General features: G+C 47.4%; 1 protein-coding gene across 2 annotated transcripts in view; it reads right to left on the bottom strand.

Moving 5' to 3' along the window:
* LOC140385246 (collagen triple helix repeat-containing protein 1-like) overlaps positions 1-13,553 on the bottom strand; it is a 145,440-nt gene that overhangs the window by 13,467 nt on the left and 118,420 nt on the right. Inside the window, exons 1-3 of one of the 2 annotated variants that reach the window (XM_072467174.1) lie at positions 12,719-12,904; positions 12,442-12,556; positions 241-462 (exon numbers count right to left, since the gene is read on the bottom strand). In XM_072467174.1, the coding sequence (XP_072323275.1) occupies positions 241-462; positions 12,442-12,555 (336 nt within the window). In that variant the 5' untranslated portion in view covers position 12,556; positions 12,719-12,904. Of the gene's footprint in view, positions 1-240; positions 463-12,441; positions 12,557-12,718; positions 12,905-13,553 lie in introns of those variants that run through there. The other variant, XM_072467172.1, reaches the window with a different exon arrangement.

The following is a 13,553-nucleotide window of genomic DNA, read 5'->3' as shown; positions in this document are numbered from 1 at the left end:
ATTAACTTGCAGAATCCAACAACCATCTTCAATGCGGAGGTTCAGGACGAGAGGGTTTTGGTTTTGAGGAGCTTGTGAAGAGTCAGAACTCATGGTTTATCCCTTCTTCACCCCAAATTACTGGCTTTACATCAAACTCATTAATCACAAGTGCTGTTAATGTGTCATTATATTTCTGCAATTTCTGATTCACGGGAATAATATTCCAGTGCTTCATCTGCCTCATTTCACTTCACTTACCGCGATTTTGCCGAGGTCAATGCCATAGTTGAGTGCTTTCCAAGCACACTGCTTGTAGTTGATTCTCCAAGGTTCCTCGAGGCGCTCCTGCATGCACTCGCCTTTCTCTCCCTTGGTTCCATCCCGTCCTGGAATCCCTGGGGTTCCTGGGATACCGTTTGTTCCGGGATTACCCTCCCGGCCAGGAACCCCTGGTGAACCCCGTATACATATATCATTATGCTGCATTAAGGAGAGAGAACAAAGATCATCGGATTCAATCAAACTTTACTGTTTAAATGGACCAGAAGTGACCCATTACAATAGATGTAGCACGGAACCACAACCATTTCATTCCTATTCTAATTCCCCACAAGTACAACTCTGAGCTCTTGTTGTCTTTAGGTTTCCTGATGTTGGGTAATCCTCACACTTTTAGCTTGGAAAAGACTATTAACTTGCCATGCTGCCTTGTACACAAGAAGGACCAGTTTGAACTGGCTCTGTTACTCATCATATCAGTCTCCACTGTAAAATATGCCCCCCCCGAAATATTTGCACATAATTTGTTCCTAGCTAATTAGTTCCGAGCTCTTTACAGATATTTACAGAGAATGCATCAATGGTTTTATTGAAGACAGAGGGTGCTGCAGAAAGAAGTGAGATTAGAAGGGTACAGAGGGATGAGGGAGTGAGGGGTACAAGGAAGTAGGTGGAGATCATCTTCTCTGTACTAGAGATTTGGGCGTAGAGCGTCCACAAAAGACAACTTGAGAGGTGGTTATGAAAAAGTTAAAGGAGGATGAGGTTAAAAGAGGTCAGTAAATTCAGAGGAGAAAGATGAGCTGATGAACATGACGAGTTGCAAAACCTGGGGGGGAAAGGAGGAAAGATATGTTAAAATTTATAAGCGGGGTAGAAGGATTGCAAAGGACAGGCATGGTGAATGGAACAAAGTGAGGTACAGAAAGGAGAGGTTGAGAGCATGGGAGACTTTAAAATTAAAGTGGAAAGGGAGGGCTAATAAGGAGGGGAGAGAGTTTACAATGGTTGCTCCAGGGGTCCAGCAGTGGTGAGTAGTGGCCTAATATTTATGTTTATTCAGTAAACTATTGAGTACAGAGAGATTACGAATGTTGTTTTAAGTTACCTGAGTGACTACATGCTCTCACGTTCTCTGAAGTCACTAATCCTTCATTTCACTGGCGACTGCTGGGCTATAATACTTAGTGATTATTCTATTAATAAGATCAATAAAGAGCATGTCATCAAAATAAGTGTATGATAAGATGGGTTGTTGAGGTAGGCCCCAAAGCCTTTTGAGGGCTTGGGGGAAATGGTGAGTGTTTTTTGCAATATTGAAATGTACTGTCATTGTTTTTACGTTCATACTTGAGCTAGTGATCCTGTGGACCCGAAATCAGAAAACTGCTAACACCAAGGCAGGAATAGTGTTTTTTATATTTCCTTTGAGGCACAATAACCATGTGTTTATTGAGTTTTAGCAATATTCCAACTAAATAAAATAAATAATGCCTTAAGGTTTTCTCAAAGTGAGTAGCACTGCTCTTGCATCTCCAAATAATAATGGTCTCTAAAGCAGGGATTCTCAACTTTCCAGCCTCTGAGGCCCCCCTCCCATGCTTTAAAAATTACATAGACCCTTTGTGCACAAGGGTTTTTTTGTTGCAAAACTTGTTATACAACTAAACATATTTATTATTATTGCTTTACTTATTTAATGTGGAACTTGGTTACTGGTGCTAAACAACAATCCTGTCATGACAATGGAAATCGGGGCCACGAGATTGGGTGCCCAAACACTGCTGGTGCCAGTGCCTCGGAAGCCTTGAAATGAAATAATGGCAGCCAGACAACTTCCAGCCACCATTGGCACAGCCCGCCCCTGACTGATGAGGTGCTAGTGTGGGCACGCCGAGCACATGCCAGAAGCACACTGATAGGCCGGCTTGCCTTGTCGGTGTATCACTACTTTCTGCTTTGGCACAATAAGGGACATCCTGTACCACGCTGATCCAGTTAATTCATTCTCATCATCACTCCCTGCTTAAGATGCATTCAATTGAATGAGGAACTGTATCCACTGCCCCCCACCCCAGCACCTGTGCCGACCCCCAGCTAGTACCATTTAAAAGGCTAGCCATTCAACTTACAGATGAGGTGCTTGCGACTTCCATTTTCAGGTGTAGTGTTTGTGTCAGTTATGTGTCGTGTTCTTGGAAGAGCTGTGTCATATTTTGTATTTTCAAGAGAATGTTGGTGGACTCTGACAAGGAGGTCAGTTGAGTTTTTTGCCCTCTTGGAGAAAGCCTACTTCAGTAATGGGAGCTATAGTTGCAGTCCCTCTTGGACTGCAACTGATGTAGAAATGGAGCATAGGTATCAGAGAGGGGAAGCAGTGTCCAGAGGGAGGAGGAGAGCTCTCAACAGAAGGCCCTATCTGCAGCACTTCTCCTATCTCCACCTCAGCCAGGATGAGTGTGCGAGGCACCTGAATTTCACCAAGGAGGCGGCGGGTGAATTGTGCCCCCATCTGCAACTCGACCCATAACTGCACAGCGATGAGAGACCAGCACTGTATTGGCTGTGAAGTTCACCATGATCCTCAACTTCCATACAGTGGATCCATCTAGGCGAGAGTAGGCGTGATCAGCAATAATTCACAGTTACATAACCATCGCTGCATCAGGAAGGTCACAAAGGCCCTGTACAGGAGAGGGAACTTCATCATCTCCTTACTGAGTAGAGAGAGGCAGGTGGAACAAAGAATTTGCCAGACGGACTGGATTTCCAATGGCGCAGAGGGCATCGACTGCACACATGTCGGGCTGAATCTTAACAGCTTAAAACATTTTCCAACATCGGGACCAATAATGGGTTCCATATCTTCTCGCTTCTTCAGTCACCCTCTGGCACAATTTTCTGGGAGGTAGCCAATTAAGAGGCCACCTTCATGCTCATCATCCAATTAAGGATGGTCAATAGGTTACCAAGACAAAGGCCTCTGACACTGCAACACAGCAGCACTGGGTGGGAACTACTGAGACAAAAAAGGCGTGTTTATGGCTGTGGGCTTTTCAACCTCGGAGGTATCTTCATTGGGCCAATGAGAGGAAGCTCCGAATGGTGTCCCAGTCAGGCACAGGAGGTTGGGGTGGAAAATAAGAGGTCCATGTTCACACCATCTGCAACCTTACACTTCATGCCTGAGATCCGGATGAGAGATGGGTGGGATTTGAGAAGGGCCATAAGGCGGGAATACATCATCATGTATGTGGAAAGCATAAAAGGTAGGCATGAGGCTGGCATCATTGCAGGGTGTGTGAGGGTGAGGAAGGCTATCTCACTCTATAATTACTGCTTAATCTATCCTCCAACTCTGTAACTTACGCATGTGGGTGTGTGTTTGCATGTTTGAACCTTGAGTTAAACTGAGCTAAGTACAATAAATATTATGCTGCTTTCTTTTTTTTTAAATTACAAGGAAACCTGTCCATGTGTGTCTTTTATCATCACAGCACATAAACAGTTAAACACTCACTGAATTGCCAAGCATATTGTTTTTACAAAACCTGTTTCGGCCAATCGAGTAGTGGGGAAAAGAGGGACCTATTCTACCCCATCTCATCTGATCATAACACATTAGTCATGGAATAAAAACAGAAATTGCTGGAAAAACTCAGCAGGCCTGGCAGCAACTGTGGAGAAAGAAACAGAGTTAACGTTTTGAGTCAGTATGACTTCTTCAGAGCAGAAGAGAGGGTGATATGTGATGGATTTGACACTACTGTTGGGGCAAAACAGAAGTTCAGGGATAGAGAGGAGCTGAGAAAACACTTTACTAGAATGTCCCACCAGCCTCTGTTTTCAAAGGATTATCCTCCACCAACATTGGCACAATGCCACCACCAAACACATCTTCGCCTCACCTCCCCTGCCAGCATTCCATAGGGGCATTTCCCTCCGTGACACCCCGTTTCATTCCTCCATCACCCCAACTCTTCATCCCCTTCCCATGACACCTTCCAGTTCAATCGCAGAAGGTGCAACATCTGCTCCGTTACCTCCTTGCTCCTCACCTTCCAAGGCCCCAAACTTTCCTTTTAGATGAAGCAGTGTTTCACTTGCAACTAAATTATAATAGCATTAAAGAGGTTCCCCACTGTATCGTCCCCCAACATTGGATGGGATCTCCCCCCCCATCCCTCCCACTCGCAGACATGATGGTTTACAACAGGTTTGTAAACATGAGAAACAGGCAAAGGGAAACCACTGGGGACACACAAGTATAGCCCCCGGGGATGAGGGACCTGGCCATACAGTACCCTGGCATTGCCCCCTGGCACTGCCAGATGGCACCCTGACGCTGCCTTGTGCCAGGGGCCAGTGCCAGGGGAACCCTTTAGGGAGCTCCATTAGGGGGGTTCCCCTTATCCGTGGGGGTGGTTCCCTCTGTGCATCTGGGGGTCCCCATATGGGGAGGCAGGGGTGGGTTCCTTTATTATCAGAGATCGTGGTGCCCTTTTTAAAGGGATTCCTGGCTTTGCTGGCTTTTTACAGCCCTGCCCCTCCAGTTTGATGGTTTGGCCCAAGACTCCTCCTCTTTTAACAGAGTGCTGCGCAATGTGGCAAGGAAAGCAGGCCATCCGCGTCCATTTTCTCTCCTCAGCCAGCACTCTGTGCAGAAATTGAAAAATTCCACCCTCGATTTGGTCGCTGTTTTAGTTTCTTGACACTGATTTAGGTGGAATGGCCACCTAAAATTGCCCCTTAGTGTCCAGAGATGTGCAGGTTAGGTGAGGTTACAGGAATGGGGTGGGGTAGTGGGCCTATGTGCAGTGCTCTTTTCAGAGGGTTGGTGCAGACTCGATGGGCTGAATGGCCTGCTCCTGCACTGTAGGGTATCTATGGATTTACAGGAGCCATACTGTGTCTCAATTGCCCCTCCACTATTCTGCTCCAGCACTGCAGTATCTGACTTTAAAGAGGTAGATTGGAGTCTTTTATTGTCGCAGGGACTCTCGGAAGTTTGAATCCTTTACCTTACTCTTCATCAACACAATCCTTTTCCTTGTGTGGCACTGGGCTAAGTATGAGATTAGATTTAATATTGATTCCAAGGAACCACTGGGGATGAAGATTCTTCTCCTGCTTTTCTTCACCTCCGGGAGGATTGAACAGTTGTGCAAAAGAGATTTTCATCACCCTGTGACCCTCAATCCACATATTCTGTCGCAGACATCTTTGTATCAGGTGTGGCATCAAAACACATATTATAAATTAATGAACCTGAGTTTAATCTGCTTTTTTTTGTTCACCAGAACCAATCACAAAGGCTACCAAGTGAAGGGGAATTGTCCATGGATCAGTTCTCTATCCCTTTAGTTCAGGGTAAGGAATGCACAAGGGTTCTGTTCAACTGAATAAACTCCCCTGCCCTATCCTCATGACCCTGTAACCCCACCTAACCTGCACATCTTTGGACTGTGGGAGGAAGCACAGTTTTCCTCCGGGTGCTCCGGTTTCCTCCCATAGTCCAAAGATGTGCAGGTTAGGTGGATTGGCCATGCTAAATTGCCCCCTAGTGTCCAAAAAAAAAAGGTTAGGTAGGGGTTACTGGGTTATGGGATAGGATGGAGGTTTAAGTAGGGCGCTCTTTCCAAGGTCCGGTGCAGACTTGATGGGCCAAATGGCCTCCTTCTGCACTGTAAACTATGATTCTGTGAAACTGGAGACCCGGAAAACCCGTGCAGACATGGGAAGAACGGGGAGTGCAAACTCCACACAGACAGTCACCCAAGGTCGGAATCGAACCCGTGTCCCTGGCTCTGAGGCAGCAGTGCTCACCGCTGTGCCACCATGCCAGCCGGTCATTTGGCACTTGGTCACTCTCCTATGTCACTTGGCACTCAGTCCTCAACTACCCTCATCCACTCTACCTTCTTGCATGAAGACAATAACTGTCAAAGCCTGCTGGAGGCACAGCCCCAAGACAACCAGGAATCACACTTGCGAAGATATTACCGTGCCTCAGAACGGCAGCATATAGCAGGCCTCCAGTCACGTTCTCCCCTCCCCTTCCCGTCCCACATAGCACTATATCAGTGAGAGGCAGGACAAGCTGCCATAAGGCAAGGTGATGGGAAATAAGGGCCCTCTCTGCTCCATGAACATGTTTACAGTATGAGTGGTCAACGTATCATAGACTTGTGCAGCACGGAAGGAACAGATTTCACCCCATCATGCGTGCACTAGCTCTCTGAAAGGTCTATGCAATTGATTATGTTCCACTACCTTTTTACTAGCTGTCTTCAAGTTTTCCTTTTCAAGTATACACCCAGATCTCTTTTCAAAGTTACCACTGAAGCAGCTTCCTTGCAACCCGTCCAGACAGTGCATTCCAGATTGTAACAACATGGGATGGATTTTCCAGTCTTCCAGCTGCGTGTTTCTCAGCAACCGGCCATTCGCTGGTGGTGGGATTCTCTCTTCCCATCACATGTCAATGGAATTGTCCATTGAGGCCACCCAAACGCTGCTGGGAAACCCACAGATGCAGGTGTGCCGTCAGCAAGAAAAGGGAATCTCAAAGGCCAGAGAATTCCAGCCCAAGCTGCAGAAAGATATATTTTTCTACTTTCTCCTTTGGTTCTTTTCCCAGTCACCATAGGGCGGCAGATTGGCACAGTGGTTAGCACAGTGCCTCACAGCACCAGGGAACCAGATTCGATTCAGGCCTTGGATGACTCTCTGGATGAGAATTAACCACAGCAGTGCGCCTGGTGCAGATCTGGGCATGCGGGTTAAATAGCGAGAGAGACCAAAATCGAGATCCATGCCTGGCGCGAATCAGTTCGCTATCTAACCGGCCCACTCCTGGTGGTGGGTTCCGGATCCCACCCAAACATGTGGAGAAGATCATTGACCCCAATTAGTACCAATCTCCATCTCATGAGCAAGATGGAAGTCCAATGTAATTGCCTCCCAGGAACTAACCGGCCCCCCGGCGAGAGGTCACGTGGGCATTGTTTAGCACTCCCATTTCAAGATTTGTAGCTGGCGCAATAGCTGTTGAGGGGACTGAGGAGGTGAGTCGCCATTTTTATTTTCGGGCAGACAGCCCAGGGGCATTGTAGCTACTTCCCCAATGCTCGGTGGGCTCGTCAACCCCCCAGGGGAGATGCGCCTAGTCAGTGGCCTGGGCGTCATAGGTCGGGGTCGCCCCTGGACTGGGAGGGGTGAGGGGTTTACAGTCTGGGGCCTGGAAGCCATCCTCCAAAATTATGTATGCTGATAACAGGGGCAACTACTGCCCATCTGTCCTGCCAAACGCTTCCAGGAGGGAGCCCTGTTCTTGGTTATATGCTGCGGGTCACTTTAACTCCCTCTGACAGAGCTGACCCCAGCTTCACAGCTGAAGGCGATTGCGAACAAGGAATTGGCATTGTTAGTTAAGTGAGCACGTCACAGCTCCCAAGTGCATTCACATGGGTACACGTGCCATGTCTCAGATGAGTATTATTGCCTTGAATTCCAATCAAACTGTGAGGCTTGGACCTTGGAGGCATCAGTGCCACCGAGGCAGTGGCCAACAATCAAGACACGCAGGAGCTGGGCTTCAGCACTGGGGAAATAGTAGATCCGTTGGTGGTCATTTTCCAAAATTCTTTGGACTCTGGAATGGTTCCTACAGATTGGTGGGTAGAGAATGTAACCCCACGATTCAAAAAGGGAGGTAGGGAGAAATTAGAAAACTATAAGCCAATGCGCAGAACATTGGTAGGGGGGAAGTTGCTAGAGTCCATTATTAAGGATATTTGGAAAGTAGTGGTATATATAATCAGACAAAGTTGGCATGGATTTACGAAAGGAAAATCATGCTTAACAAATGTACTAGAATTCTTTGAAGGTGTAATTAGTGGATGTGGTTTATTTCGACTTTCAGAAGGCTTTCCAGAAGGTTTCACACAGCAGATTACTATGTAAAGTTAAAGCGCACGGGATTGCGGGTAGTGTCTTGAGATGGATAGAAAGCTGGTTCAGCAGGCAGACATCACCGTGCCATCCTATTCTGCCCGCTGACCTTGAGATGCACTGGTGTCAGGAGGGAAGGATTTAGGTGAGGTGGAGACCACTGATGTCTCCCTAGTTGCAGACACCAGGTCAGCCTCCAGTGCCTCCTCCTCCCTGATAGTGCCCATGGGGCCCTGAAGGGTCTTCATGGAATGGAGGGGCAGCTGGAGTGAACTCCTGAGGTGTTTGAGTCATCTGGCTTTGCCAACCCTGAGAGCCCCCCATTGTCTGCACCATGGTGTTGACACCCTCAGCGATGGTTTCAGTTACTGGAACATGCTCTGCAGGCCCCGCCAATGTCCACCTGTGTCTGGGACACATCCCTCAGCAACTGAGCCATGCCCTGCTGTGCCTCGGCAATGTCCACCTACGTCTGGGACACGTCTCTCAGCAACTGGCACATGATGTCGATGCCCTCACAGGCTCAGCCATGCCTTGGACAATACCACTGAAGACACCAAACTCATGCTCCAGGCTTTCCACTGGGGTCGCCACCCTAGTAGTGTTGGCCTCGGTTTTACACATCACCGGCACCATCTCCTGCCTTTGGGACTCCTCCAATCAGCTATTTACTCGCATGAGTGTCGCTGAATCTCACTTTTAAATTGTACCATTTAGTTTGTATTACCTTTTCTCATTCTCCCTCCCAAAATGCATCACGGCAAATGACACTGCATTAATCTTAATTTAACACCAGGTCGCCCATTTCACTAGTCTGTTTTTGAATTATGTGCTCTCTTCCTGCAATTCTAGCTCTCATGTGGCTCCTAGAATATGCACAAGAATAGATATCCATAGGAAATGTTGGGGTGAATTCTCCGCCGGCAGGATTCTCCATTCTTGCTGGCAGCACACTCCGCCAGCGGGTTTCCCAGTGGCATGGGATGGCTACAATGGGAAATCCCACAGGCCAGCAGCGGAATGGTGAATCCCGCTGCCAATGACGGCATGCCACCGGGAAACACGTGGCTGGGGAGGCGGAGAAGCCCTCTGGTTATATTGTTCCTGAATCCAAGGAAAAAAACTGCCATTGGTCTTACCCAGTGAGAAGCAAGTGCAACTGCCCAAGCAGAATACTGAAGAAAAATAACTCATTAGCAATAATTTCCTACCTGCAGAAATCTGAATTTCAGCGATATTCAAACTCTTATTTCAACATCTGCCTTACAGCTACTCATGGAAGTTGATAGAATTTTTACAGAGCAGAAACAAACCATTTGGCCTATGGTGGTGCATATGCTCCACGCAAACTTCCCTCCATTTGACTCCAGTTCACCCTAACATGCTATTCCTTTCTTCATGCACTTCTTTAGCCTCCCCTTATGCAGCGGTACCATTTGCCACAACTCTTCCAAGTGATTGCGAGTTCCGTATTTTTCTCTGCATCTTCTCTACATCTACCCCTTCAAAATTGTAATCAGCGCACATTTCAAAGCTCTTTTACTGGAGAAAAGTGTCCCAATTATTACTCAGTTTGAACTGTGTACACCTTCAGTTCAAGTTTCATCTTTAGCAATCTTTTCTGCACTTTCTCTCGTAGTTCAGAATCATTTTTGCAATATGGATGCTGGGACTGTATTCAGTACTGTGGACATGGTTTAACCAACTTCTAACCAAGGGTCATCTTGACTCAAAACGTTAGCTCTTTTCTCTCCCTTCAGATGCTGCCAGACCTGCTGAGATTTCCCAGCATTTTCTCTTTGGTTTCTAATATTAGGAGGCATTTAGCATTACTTCTCTTTTTCTTCGATTCAATTTTTCTCGCAATGGATCCAAGTGGTTTGTTTGCACTTTATGGATCTTTCACATTTTTATCTTTGATGCTGGCTGCTGTTACCCACATGTGGCAATGGTTCTAACTCATGGACCTTTGCCATTGGCTGTCCTTTCGATTAAAATAGGGCCAGTTGTGACTTGGGAGCTTTTCATTGGAAAATTGCTGAAACTAAATCAGATAACCTTTATAAAACACCAGCTCAGCCTAAACTGAAATGTTGGGTGGGATTTTCTGATCTGTTCTGTTTTTCCGAGCAAGAATGGAAAATTTGGGTTTCAGCCATACCTTCACTCGCTTTCAGCGGCTTCGGAAAATCCCAGCTGCAAACGAGGATGGAAAATTTTGGCCATTATGTCCAATTCTGGACACTGCACTTTAGGAAGGATGTGAAGGCACAGTTGGCGCCCCTCCAGCTAATGGAACGTCTGGCGCATGAAAGGCCCTGGAGTCTTCAGGTAGGGTGATCAACCCTCCCAGATTTTCCAGAGTCATCTCTTAATCCAAGGTTTCATCCTGTGTCCTGGGTTAGGCCTTCACGGGATGTTCAGCTATGACTCTCTCTGTACATGTGCGGAACCCTGTACGTGTGCAGTTTGAGTTTGGGGTGTACACCTGCACACCACCCTGCTGTTACAGTTCTCGCAATCGTCCGCTCCTCCCATAGTCTCAACACCATCATACTTTCTACTGGGAGTTCCCACGTGGCACGGGACGTGCATTCCACGGGACCGCGGTTCCCTTCCACGTCTTTATTTATAACACAGCTAGCCAAACTTAGCAGGAGTTACCTGAAGACATGTCCATGATCTGGACAAAAACAAACTCGCCAGCCAGTCACCAAACACCAGGCGTTCCTTTACCTCCTGGCTCTCCGATTGAAAACAGCTTTAGTTAAAGAAAGTTACTGACTGCTCACCCGATATACTCATCCTCAAGGGCGCCTCCTCTGAACATGCTGTGATGTGTCACAGTCCACCCCGCTTTTGTCACAATTCTGAGAATCCTCTGGGCTTGCCCTCTCATTCCCAGGCCGGCTCTCGCTCGGTTTTTTGTGCTACTTGACTGATAGAAATGTTTAATATCCCGTTTGCTTGAAAACTGTTCAGGACCCCCCTCCCCCCCCCCCCAAGCAACAGTTTTAGGATTCTCAATGCCACCGTTTTGACCAGCTGATTCCAACCCAGACGCCCTGATCAGAAATTCGGTTCAGTGATTTTGGAAAGATGTGTAAAGATTTTTGGGGGAAATGGTTAATATTAGTTACATGCGGCGTGTGTCCAGCTCCTGTTCTAACCTATTCGTGTCCAGAGAAAATTGAGAGACTCAGTTTATAGGAAAGATATTGCTGATTATTATCATTATTGCTCTGAACGCTAATGAATAAAAATAAAATAAATAACCTTTATTCTCACAAGTACACTTGGGACGTTTTAGTCAACGGTGCAAAGTAAATATCCTTCTCAATCCCGGGATAACCCTCCAGCATTGTGGATAGCACAATTGCTTCACAGCTCCAGGGTCCCAGGTTCGATTCCGGCTTGGGTCACTGTCTGTGCAGAGTCTGCACATCCTCCCCGTGCGTGCGTGGGTTTCCTCCGGGTGCTCCGGTTTCCTCCCACAGTCCAAAGATGTGCAGGTTAGGTGGATTGGCCATGCTAAATTGCCCTTAGTGTCCAAAATTGTCCTTAGTGTTGGGTGGAGGTGTTGACCTTGGGTAGGGTGCTCTTTCCAAGAGTCGGTGCAGACTCGATGGGCCGAATGGCCTCCTTCTACACTGCAAATTCTATGAAAGGAGCATTGCTGAACATAGCCAGCAAGTTTCCAGGAACTTTATCCCACAATGACGAACCAATTGTAGGTTTTAATGAAACCTTTATTAAGAGAGTATATTTATAAAAAGTGGGTGAGGCTAAATGAGGGTTAGCTAAAAGATTAAATTAACGAAAGCAGTGTTATGATGACTTGGGATAACTTCACCACGCACCAGCTTCACATTAACTGAAAGCTCAATACTACTTTTATAAAATTCTTCGCTGCTGTCTGAAGCTCTATTCTGCTCCAGCTCCCCCTCCTCCCCAGCCACCTTCCCGCCCGAGCCTGTCGCTTTCCAGTCACTGGAATGGAACACAGCCCTGTCCTTCAGCTGCGGTTTGCTGTTAGTAAACAGTGGCTCTGCTGGACAACGCTGACAGAGGGTCGAGGAGGGGGATTGAAAGATGGGGGTCACACACACTCGGTGTTATATTGACAGAATATATCCATCCCCAGATTGAGCCATACCAAAACGGGAGGGAGCTCGGAATCATTTCTTTACAGAACTGTAAGGGACAAAAGAAAAAGACAGGTTTTACCCTTTCCATAAACTCCTCGTCCCGTTGACGGGCAGTCCTTTTCTTGCCGGATTCGGCGCCCAGGAGAGGTAGAATGAGCCAGGTGAAGAGCAGTACGCGAGCCAGGGAGCCCATGCTGGAGGGAGGGAAAGAGAAGCGGCTGAAACCGAGGAAGAGGGCAGCGAACTCACTCACTCAGCCTCTGGCTGCAGCGCTTTGCGGCGTCTGCTTCAAGATCGTGGACACCGACGTCTGCAGGGATTTCAGGAATGTCTCAAATCCCCCAGAACTGACTCACTCTCCTTGTCCGGCTCCACTTCAGAGCGAACGCAAGAAACTTTCCAAACTACAGATTACATCTTTGTTGGGAGGTTGGGGATTTCTGGACGAAATGAAAATAAAGACATGGGTGGAAAAGCGGCTCTGCGGTTGGTGGCGGATACACGTTATAAACAGCCGCTGGATTGGAGAACAATGAAGCGTGTGTGTTCGCTCCTCTGCAGCTGCAAACCGAATCAATGCCGTTTTCCAGCTCAACATTTTAAACGTGGCGTGTCAACAGATTGCAAGGCGCAAATGATAGGATGTGTAAATAATATGCTTCAAAAATATAGTTATCAGAGCTTCGAATTGCAGTGCATCTTAATGTACGTTTTCATTTGTGTTGCCACAGCATTTTAACCAGTCAGCATTCACCGCCCCTTTCTCTCAATTAACCAGTACAGATGGTGCTCCATTGCCAGATCAGTTGTATTCACATATTCGGTCCAGTCCGGCACTGATTCTGAGCGTACGGGTAAAAGGGACGCTCAGATCTGAACTGATTCTGGGGTGAATTCTCCCTTTCGCTACATTCCGCTCCAGTGCCAAGTCATGTCCTGATCCGGAATTTAGGCTGAATTTCCATTGGATCCATTCCGCCTCAATTATTGCCCATCCCTACTTGCCCTGCAGAAGGCGATGGTGAGTTGCCTTCTTGAACCGCTGCAGTCCTTCAGGTGCAGGTACAACCAATGTGCTGTTAGGGAGGGAGTTCCAGGATTTTGCCCCAGCGACAGTGAACGGCCGATATATTTCCAAGCCAGGGTAGTGAGTGACTTGGAGGGGGACCTCCAGGTGGGGGTGACCCCAGG

Source organism: Scyliorhinus torazame, chromosome 11, assembly GCF_047496885.1.
Source record: "Scyliorhinus torazame isolate Kashiwa2021f chromosome 11, sScyTor2.1, whole genome shotgun sequence".
Lineage (NCBI taxonomy): Eukaryota > Metazoa > Chordata > Chondrichthyes > Carcharhiniformes > Scyliorhinidae > Scyliorhinus > Scyliorhinus torazame.
The sequence above is the reverse complement of the archived record's forward strand: the minus strand, read 5'-3'. Positions and strand labels throughout refer to the sequence as shown.